Below are 11,280 nucleotides of genomic sequence, written 5' to 3'. Positions count from 1 at the left end.
TGGTGTAGCTGTTGGACGAATCGATTGGTGAAAAAGAATTTTTTTCTTTTGCTTTTAAGAACTTTTTCTTATTTCTCTCAATCAATCTTGGGATAAATTTCATTCCTTATTTCCAATTGTATGTTACCTCCCAGATATTAGAACTGCCAGGTTAAAGTCACGCAAACCTTCAATCTAATGAAAGTGACAAGGAAATTTGGCGTTCGAAATGGAGTTCTTGTAAAGTCTTCAACAAAAGTCTTATCGTTGATCATTCAGAAAAAGTTCCAGGTTTCGATCTTTCTAGGAAAATTTTGTGTATTTTATATGGACTCAGGACTGGTCATGGTCGTTGAAATAGTATGCTCTTCGAATGGCATTCTATTGAAAGCTCTCTAACAGGCCAATTAAAAATTTTATTATTCAACATAGTTGCTTTCGAGGGAGATACAGCGATTATAGTAATCTTCCAACTTTTCGATACCCTTTTTGTAGTGCGATTTGTCTTTCGCTTCAAAATAGGCATCAGTTTCGGCGATTACTTCTTCATTGGCACTAAATTTCCTTCCAGCGATAATTCTTTTGAGGTCTGAGAACAGGAAAAAGTCGCTGGGGACCAGATTTGGCGAATACGGTAGATGCAGGAGCAATTCGAAGCCCAATTAATGCAATTTTGCCATTGATTTGTGACACGGCGCATTGTCTTGATAAAATAGCACCTTTTTTTCTTCAAATGGGGCCGTTTTCTAACGATTTCATCCTGAAAACGACCCAATAACGCTATATAATAATCGCTGCTGATGGTCTGGCCCTTTTGGAGGTAATCAATGAATATTTTACATCTCGCATCCCAGAATACTGATGCCATAACCTTGCCAACTGACTGTTGTGTTTTTCCTCGCTTTGGATTCGGTACATCGTGTGCAGTCCACTCAACTGACTGTCGATTGGTCTCTGAAGTGAAATGATGGAGCCATGTTTCATCCATTGCCTCATATCGACGCAAACATTCAGGTTCATTGCACTCAAACAGCTTGAAACACTGCTCAGAATCATTAACACGTTGTTGCTTTTGATCGATTGTGAGCTCGCGCGGCACCCATTTTGCACACAGCTTTTTCATGTACAAATATTCGTGAATGATATGATGTACACGTTCAGATGATATCCTCACAATGTCTGCTATCTCGATCAACTTCACTTTACGGTAATTCAAAATTAAATTGTTAACTTTTTGATTTTTTCGTCGGTGACAGCCTCTTTTCGGCGTCTACTGCCTTCGGTGCTCATTATAAGACGTTTAAACTTTGCATATCAATCAATGATGGTTGATTTTCCTGGTGAAGACCCCGGAAACTCTTCATCAAGCCAAGATTTTGGTTCAACTGTATTCTTTCCCTTCAAAAAGCAATATTTTATCTGCACACGAAATTCTTTTTCTTTTCAGCTTTTTTCAAATAACAAAAGTAGCTGCACTCACAACGCAATATCTCACAAACTGATGGTCGGACTGCTGTCAAATTTTGACACGCACCGCCATCTGTGCATCAGACCGGGGACTTTTCAATTGGACTGATACATATCGGAAGAATAAGTACCAAAATTTATAATCAAATAATTCATCACAGCTAACTGATTGGATTTTTTTGATGATTTGGATTTACCAGAGGATTTCGAGAGAATTGTTTGAATTTTTTTTCGAAATTAGTAGCAGATGCAACAAAATTACAGGAAACCAAAAAGTTCAGTATTAGATTACATTTTCTCTTTGAATATTTTCAAAGTTCCATAGGTCCTCGAAAAAAAATTCTGGAGGAAAAATTTTGCACAATTCTAAAAAATATATCACACTGTAGATTTGCAATCTAAATTGACATATAACGGGATGTAAGCTCTGAATTGGAATATCTATGCCAAATTTCAGTTGAATATCTTGTAAAACTTGTAACTTGAAAAAAAATCGAGCACCCTCTATCTCGAAAACAAAGCTTTTGCGGGCCCATATTATATAGGGCTTTTTCTTCTTGAAATGTTCCGAGAAATCTATCATTTTCGTCCCTACCTTAAATTTACAAACCCTCTGCCTAATAAAATACAAATATCGCATAATTCATTCCTCAAAATCTTCCATAAATCTTCCATTCCACGCCATAGAACTTCCTCCATACCTGTATACCAAGCGCGCTCATATTCCACTATCTATACGCGTCCTAGATTCTATCTCGAATACGATCAAATCCTTGATGAAATATTGAGTCACTCTGTTCCACATTTCTATCCGAAGAATAGATTGCGTATTCCACTCGATGCAATTTACAAAATGGAACGTTATGCGCAAATATAATTCCAAACTTAACTGTCACATTTATCGTGTCCTTTTCTACGTTGACGTTGTCGGGTCGTCAAGATAAGAACGTCGGGAAATTCTTGGGCGACGTGAAATTTTCCGAGGGAAATATGGTGAGAATTTAGCAGGGCTGGTCTAAGTTATACAGGGTTATACGTTGGTTAGAATATTTTAAAGAAAAACTTTGTGGGAATAGATTCGTTTTTCGAATACACCCAGTTTTTTATTCATAATAATTGAATTCTACATTGCTTTAATTAATCATTTGCATATTTTTCCTAGAAAATTTGTCTGAAATTTGGCTTCATTCCGATGTTAAAACCTTTGATATTTCTGCTTGAAAATTTCGATTTTCCTAGCTTCTAGCAGAAGACATACCAATGCTTTTTCTCCGTTCATTCAAAATTCAATGTGAAAATTAGCCATGACAAAAACCTTAAGAGTAGGAGGTTGTTTGATGCGTATCAGAATGGAAAATGTAACATATAGGCTGTCATAACATTGGTGTCATACCGAGAAAAATTGCAGAATATCTGAACCAGGAAAACCCCCTAGATTATACTGGATCATGTTGGTGGAAAATGGAGGAGATTTGCTCAACCTTGAGAGACATGGAAGATAGCAGTCTTCAACTGTGACTGAAATGTACAATGAAGAATCGATTAATAGGAAAATATAGATCTCTCATAAGCTATTTGGTTCATCAACCATCCAAAGCGTTCAAAAAAATTTGAGAACTGAATATCTATCGAATATTTATCGATTTACTAGGGTCACTGAAGAATAGTTGCTCCAGTTCGACTGATTCTACAGATGTACTGTTGAAAAGTTATCTATAACAATATCAACTATTCGATTGATATGCCTGTTTGAAAGTGTCTCAAATGATACATTTTCTTTGTCTTTTGAGATAGAGCAACACAAAAAATTATCATTTCCAAGCAACGAAGCATGTGTAGATGTATAACAATAACAATAACAATTCTTTATTAATCCCTTCGACATTACAAAAAAAATATATAGGACAGGTCAAAATGAGATAAGTTCCTAGTAAAAAGAAAAATGAAAACAACTGATCAAAATAAATGTGATAAACTAGTTCTATAAATAAGCCAAAAAAATGTATGCAAAATGGCCATCTGCAAAGTATTCCGCTATATTATAATAAGATTTTTCAATCAATATGCGTTTTATGGTTTTTTTGAATTTCAATTCATTCAATCTCTTGATTTCATCTGGTAAATTATTGAAAACTTTTATGCCCTTATAAGATGAGGAAAGTTCAAATTTCGTTGTCCTATGTTGAGGTAAACACAATGTTTCAAAGTTTCTCGTACAATAATTATGATAGTTCGACAGTCCAATAAAATTTCCAATGTATAGATGTATAGATCAGTATTAGCAGAGGAAATGTGAACGGGTTGTCGTACATTTCAACTTATGATACAAGAGCACAGATGAAAATCTCAGCAAAAATTCTGTCTCCCGGTATGGTGATTGGTTTGTCTATTTGTTTACAAAATAAGCTGACATATTTATATTGAAGGGTTGCCTCTTCATCCAAACAAAAATTTTCTTCATCGTTTCTCTTCACCAACGGTTGACGACTTTATAATTAGATCTGAAAACAAAAAAGAAAAGAACTAGAAAAGAGTAATAAATGTTTCCAATATATAGATTTGAAGTTAGCGACCCATTCTAAAAAAGAATCAGGAATCAGAAACTAAATGGATAGCTCGGAAACGACCATGAAATTTATAAATTGCACAAGTATTCACCAAGTGGTCAATAGTTTCTTCTACACCACACTCACATAGTGGGCTTTCAATAGATTGCCATTTGAAGAGCATACTATTGCAACGACTATGACCAGTCCTAAGTCGATTTAAAATACACCAAGTTTGATTGAAGTAAGATATAAATCCATAAAGGTTTGCGTGACTTTAATATGGCAGTTCTAGTATTTGGGAGATAGAAATTAAATTTTTCCCAAGATTTCTTGACTGAGAATTGTCTACGAATATGAGGTGGAAGTATATGTGAAAGCACTGGTAACCAATGTAAAGGTATAAATCTAATACTTTCACTGATAATTCTCATAGAAACGTTAAGCTGTGCATCAATTTTAAGAACATGACCACTATTAAACAACAGTATTCAGCAGCAGAAGAACTCAAGGCCAAAGCTGCTGTACGAAGAGTGTTAACATCAGCACCTCATAAGGAACCAGCTAATTTTTGAAGGATATTATTTCTTGACTTCAATTTCAAACGTAAATTTTGCAAATGTACTTTGAAATTCAAAGAAGAATCAACTGCAACTCCAAGATATTTGGGGGTATAATTATATAATATAATTATTCAAGACGGAATTTATTGAAACTTACTTTCAATTTTCTATAGTTTTGTTAGATAAATTTTCAATATGAAGGTATAGTTATTTTTGTGAGACATAATGAAAAATATCATTTATTAAAAGTCCACAAAGGCTTTTCTCGTGCTTGCTCAACAATAATGGTATTATCCTATCCGCAATACTCTCGCGGAATTTTAGGATCATTGATTTATTTTCAAGGACGGACAAATCAAATTTGATATTGGATTCATCATCTGAGAGTTGAGGGTTATCTTTCGAGACAAGTCCCCTCAAAATTAAAAAATACAGACCTTGCTACGGAATGATATTGGACACTGGAGTTCATTATAATTTTTCAGGTCAAAAGCAAATCATCATGATATCGGAATATGGTATCGAAGTTTTAATTGACAAAAGTTAATTACATCGACATTTCGTATATCGACAAAAATCGAATTTCGATTCAATCTCAATACTCTTCTAGTTTAATCTGATACGGATATAGGATCATTTCACGATGAATTGCATTATCGCGTTCAATTTTTTCATTTTTATTGAGTCATCTTCAAAGGAATTCACCTAAAAAGTAACTTTTAATTCCAGGTTTACAAGATGCGATAGCTAAAAATCTGCTGGTATCGGACAGAAGCATTCTTTCTGCTCGTGTTTTGGCCATCAATGCATCTTCAGGATATCTGGTGAACTCGGTTTGGTGGCAGAGACAGGGAGTGGAGTTGGAAGGACCGAAAAAAGTCAACGAAATTCTGGAAAATGGAAGGAGAGTCCATTCTGTCTATCCATGGTAAAAATTCTTAGGGAATATAATATGCATTGTTTCAATTTTTTCTTTATTTAACATCCAAAGAATATACTCGGTAATATTATGATACATAGGCATACAACTTTGCTTCCGCCGTTTTTTCCGAAATTCGAGGTTTTATTGCAAAAAACGGGTTACACATTTATGATCCAAAGTATTGTCCCCGCTGGCCACTACTTTCTCCCATCTTTCGAGCAGCGTACGATTCCCGCGTTAAAAAAAATGGTCATCTTTTGAAGCGATTCAGGAATCGATCTAATTTTTTACTTCTTCATAAGACCATTGATTGAAACAAATGATAGTCCGAGGGAGCAATGTCTGAAGATTACGGCAGGTGGATTAGGACTTCCCATTTCAATGTTTCGAAGTATGTCTTGACCACTTTTATAACATGGGGTCCAGCATTGTCACGCTGTAAAATCACTTTATCATATCTCTTGTTGTATTGCGGTCGTTTGTCTTTTAAAGCTCGGCTCAAATACATTAATTGCGTTCCATAACGATCGCCTGTGATTGTTTCAGTCAGTTTTAACAACTCATAATACACTACGCCGAGATGGTCCCAACCCACGTCAGGCCATCAACGTGGAAGCATGGTCGATGATTTTTAGCGCTTGGAATTAACGTAATAAACCCATTTTTCGTCTTCAGTCACAATGCGATGCAGAAATCCCTTCCGTCTTGTCCTTGCAAGCAGCTGTTCACAAGCAAACAAACGCTGTTCAATATATCTCGGCTTCAACTAGTACGGCACCCAATTTCCTTGTTTCTGAATCATTCTCATGACTTTCAAGCTTCTTGAAGGCTTGTTGCGTCATTCCCAATGATCCTGCCAATTCTTGTTGCGTTTGACATGAGTCTTGATCAAATAATGCTTTCAATTCTGCATCTTCGAAAAACTTTTCTATTTCATCGCCATGCTGGTCTTCGATGGAAAAATTACTGTTCTTAAAAAGTTGAAACCACTCTCGACATGATCTTTCACTAATAACGGCCTCACCATAGGTTTTTGAGAGCATTCGATGAGCCTCAGCCGCAGATTCATTCATATTAAAGCAGAAAATGGAAACCTGCCGCAAATGACGAGAATTTGGCTCGTAAGCTGACATGTTCAATCGATAATAACTTTATGATGCAGACACAAATCGACTAATATTTCGATGGCTTATTGTATGATATCTACGATCTATTTATTTCGACTACCACTTACCGCTACAGCTATCTATTGCAGAACGGCTGAAGCAAAGTTGTACACCAATGGAAGTATTGTAACAACAAAAAATCTGTATTTCGCCATCGTGTTTTTTCTTAAATTGATTCGAGGAATATTTCAATTTTATTTCTACCTCCATTTTAGGAACACCTGTAAATTTACATGAATATCAATCGGTTCATTGCCTTAAAATATTGTAGAATAATGAGTTTATAATTATTGTTAGTAAATATCCAAATTTTGATTGATATTGAATTTCTATCACGTCACTTTGAACTCCACTGTATAAATGATCGTATATAATATCATATCTTGCAAAAAAAGCCGAAATATATGATATATAAGATTATTTCCACAGTGGATTTGAACTCCACCAATAGTTTTGAAGTTACGAAGTTTCAAATATATCGATTGATGTCAGAATGATGATGTATCTCTTTCGAACTTTTCCATCATTTTTCCTCGATTTCCTCTCGATTCGATGAACCGTATGTATTGCTATGGAATTGGGGGGGGGGGTTGGTTTTCCCGGGAAACGTATCATTTCCCCCCGGTTCTGATTTCGTACAACCACACAACCAGTCGTTGCGAACAATGTGGAAGAAGGAAGAATTTTCCAGAGGAAAAAATATGGAATTAGATTGACCCAGTTCTTATTCCAGTTGATGCAGCTGTGTAAAATGGCTGGCTGGAAAAGTCCTTATTTCATTTCAACCCCAATTTCCTCCAACGATCTTCGTATTTTTCGTCAGTAAACCTCGTACCAGGGCAAAAAGGCTTTCCGGACTTGTATTTTTCTGTTTTTATTTTTCGATTAGTTTCCTTCCGTTTATTAATTCAACTCATGAAATACAGACGAATGAAACGAGTCGCCAGTTTATTTTTACTAAGGTAGAAAAAAAAAGAAGAATTATTGGTCTCATGTTGATGAAATAATTCAATAAAAAATAACACAAATGATAATTTCATCTAGTTGATTATATGACAAGGTTGTAGTCTCAAATCAAATATGAGAAGAAAGTGATGCTCCAAAGCTTGTTGAACCTAGTTTTAAACTATAGGGTCTGTAGTCTGTACCCTATTGTATTATTGTACATTATGACACCGAAATAGCCTATGAAATATTTTCATATTTGAATTTTATTTAAAAATCTATAATGCACAATTTACAATTGTCAATTTCGGAACTTTATCATGAAGAATAGAAAACAGAAAATCACCATGATCTTGCAATCATCTATAAAAACACTGCACTTGAAATTGGTGGATTATTGTGGACTCTAAAATAATCATATCTTACTTACCTACTTATCATGGAGAAATGAATTCATTCTTACAGAAAGGTTGAATGAATATCGTTTCATTCTTCCTGAAGGGCTAAACTCAATTCCTGAAAAGTTGAGGGTGAGTTTTGGCGATTGGATATTGCTCTCCCTAAATAATCCCATACGTGCTCAATTGGATTCATGTCTGGTGAGTTTGCTGGTCAGTTCATTCTCTGGATATTTTTCTCATGAAGAATGTTTTGAACCCTTCGTGTGCTGTGTGGTGGGGCGTTATCATCCTGATAAATGAAATTATCTCCAAATTCGTTGCACAGAGAAACAATGATTGGTTCAAAGATATTTGCTACGTAGATGGCACCAGTCCTTCAACTATAATAAGAGAGGTACTGCGACCGAACCATCACTCTATTAACATAAACCGAATAGTGACTCGTCCGAAAAAAGTATGTTGAGCCATAATGGTAAAAGCCAGTCTTGGTGGTGTTCTGTCCATTACCAAGGGGTAGCTCTATGTTGAGGTGATCACCAAGGTGATCTTTAAGGTCTTTTTGCCCTTAAATTTGAGGAATGCAGCCGTCTCCTTATGATACTGGTTGTGACTACCCGTCTATAGGTCCTCAAAAACTGACTTCGAAGGGCTGTTACAGATACCGTTATATTGCTTCAAGTAAAAATTTTGAAAATAAATAATATAAATAAAAATTGTGGGTGGACCAGGCACCAGTCTCAGGGCAACGCTGCCGGTTTCCTGGAAAAAAGGCTACTAAGCACCTTACTGAAGTCCGTGGAATATTCAAATGTTGCGCAATCTGATGGTTTGACAAAGCTTCTTGATGTGGGGCTACTGTTCTTGCCCAGTCAAACTGAGAAATTGGATGCCTCGGCATTTTTCATGGAATATTCTCAATATTACAACTCTCGTTATTTGCTGAAAACTAATTAACTTCTAATACAATTGTATTCTTCCGAACCAGAAACATTTTTTGCTGAGTTATTGTTTTCATTTAAGTGATAAGATAGTGAAGATTCCACACAAAAAAAAATTGTCATGTTACATTCAACAAGTTGACATTTCCATTCGATAGAGGGACCAAGACTTTTGAAAATGTGTGTACCTTTCAAAACGTTACAGTAGTGGTGCTCACGCAGATCTTTACTGCATTCTTCTACTAAATAGCAGTTAGCCTGAACATCAGAGAGGAATTTTAATTTCAAATCTGTTATAGTATGTGGCAGGAAAAAACGCATCAGTGAAGTTGATAGCGTTTTCATCTTCTTTCGAGTTGAATCAGGACGTTGTAGCTGTTGGACGATGAGCATCTTGCAAAGGTAGAACTTCAAATCGTTTTGCAAGATAAGCAATGTTATTTCTCCTGTGTGTCATTGTGCTTAACGTCTAAGGCTTCTAATCAAGGTTTACTTCACTCTGTGTATGTTTATTTGTGTCTTAATACTACTGGTAGGCCCAGGTAATATTTTTCTCGAGGTGTTATTGGTCTGGCTCAGATTTACAACCAATTTTATAATTGCATTCCGTCTAAAATTGAAAAATCGACTACAAAGTCACTATTCTGTTACTGAAAATGAGGACTTGGTACGTGAACATATGATGTTGCACGATCCACTGTTGCTCCGATACTGAAAAAGTACTCCATCCTGAACTCAAGGATCCCAATTTCCCCTCCCTCCGCACTTCGCCATTCCTACACTACTCCTTAAAAAAACGTTTGTTTCTCATAGCTCACCCTGTATGTCTAGACAAGTGCAGTATTCGATTATCCAATCTAAGATGCACACCTAATCAATTCCTTTCTTACAGGTACGAAGATCCGGATACAACCCCGAGTCTTCGGTCGCCAAAGTTCATGCTGGGACCCCAGAACGTCTCCTACAAGGGCTGGTGGACCTACCCCTATTATTCTTGCTCGTCTAAGCGTTGGTTGATGTCTTACAGCGTCCCCATCCCTCCGGGTCGTAGGGGGTAAGTTCAGGGATCCGCTAACACGGATGAATGTGCACATTGAATAGTCGATAGGATCTCCAAGAGAATACCTGATGCTCATGTCTCGGTATGGCAATTATATCGGTGAATAATGTTCTGTGTTCTGTGAGGAGGGGATGGAGGGGTAAGGAATGCGTCTCAGATGTAGGGAGGAAACGGAAATTTGCCGGATAAGGAGATATCTGTGTATGACGGGAGATATGGAGCGTCAGAACGATTATATTATTTCGGGATCGGAGAACAAAGAATTCGTCAACGAATATTTTTCGGGATCATTCGAATGAATTTTTCATAGTGGAATTTAATCTAGAGAATCGTTATCTTTAGAAACCTACGCAGAATGTCACATACAGTTTAAGAGACTTCAGAATCATCGGTAAGCTTTCAGTCAGATGTCAAGTTACAACCTGAACTCAGAATGTGGGAGTTTTATAATTTGAAGAAGGAAATATAGTCACTTGAATGACTTAGAAGGGGGGGTTTTAGGGTAGATTCACTAGGCTATATCATGCAATAGGTACATAAATGAATAGAGTGTTAATTTAAAAATATATCACCCTAAAAACCTCGGTCACCATACAAAATTAGGGAGAATGCAAAAAGAGATAATCTAGAGTTCTTAAAAGGACATTTTCTACACTCCTCAGACTTGATACCTTCGGATTTTTTTCGTCTGGGGACATTTAAAGTCGGTTGTGCATAAAACACAAACTTAATTTGATAATAAGTTGTTTTTTCTACAAAATGATGGACAATATTTCAAAAATTGTTCATTATTTCAATGTTTGATTGCAACTTTTGCTGTTGTAATAGTTCTATTCTTTTTTCTACAATTTTCGGAAGTACTTACAAAAAAGGTCAAGGCTTTTTTGAAAAAGCCATCGAATTACCTTCAAAACAAGGTACTGTAGTCAACCTCCCTGTATGTTCTCGATAACTTCACTAAGTTAGGTCTTGAATCGATTGTGGAGCAATGGCATATACTTCATCTTTCATGTGACACCAAATGAAAAACTCTAAATGTTTTGGATCACAAGATTTAGATGGCCAACCTTTTCGAGAAATAACACGGCCAGTAAACTTTTCTTTCAAAATTGCAAGAGTTTTGTTGGTTGTGTGGCACATAGTGCCAACTTGTTGAAAAATCAACAAAGATATTCCAACATGGCAGTTGATATTGCCAATAAGAAAGATTTTCACAACTCGATGTATAGATGGCTCTATGCGTTAGTATTTCATACAGTGTCTTTATAAACCACAGTGGCGACACACGTGGTC

General features: G+C 36.1%; 1 protein-coding gene across 3 annotated transcripts in view; it reads left to right on the top strand.

Annotated features, from left to right (window-relative positions):
* Positions 1-11,280, top strand: part of LOC123681726 (probable G-protein coupled receptor CG31760) — a 90,184-nt gene that overhangs the window by 42,682 nt on the left and 36,222 nt on the right. For all 3 annotated transcript variants that reach the window (XM_045619981.1, XM_045619980.1, XM_045619979.1), the window contains 2 exons: positions 5,285-5,483; positions 9,820-9,981. In XM_045619981.1, the coding sequence (XP_045475937.1) occupies positions 5,285-5,483; positions 9,820-9,981 (361 nt within the window). The remainder of the gene's footprint in view (positions 1-5,284; positions 5,484-9,819; positions 9,982-11,280) is intronic.

This window comes from Harmonia axyridis, chromosome 6 (assembly GCF_914767665.1).
Source record: "Harmonia axyridis chromosome 6, icHarAxyr1.1, whole genome shotgun sequence".
NCBI classification, from domain to species: domain Eukaryota; kingdom Metazoa; phylum Arthropoda; class Insecta; order Coleoptera; family Coccinellidae; genus Harmonia; species Harmonia axyridis.
Note: the sequence above shows the minus strand (reverse complement) of the source record. Positions and strands in the feature narration are given on the sequence as shown.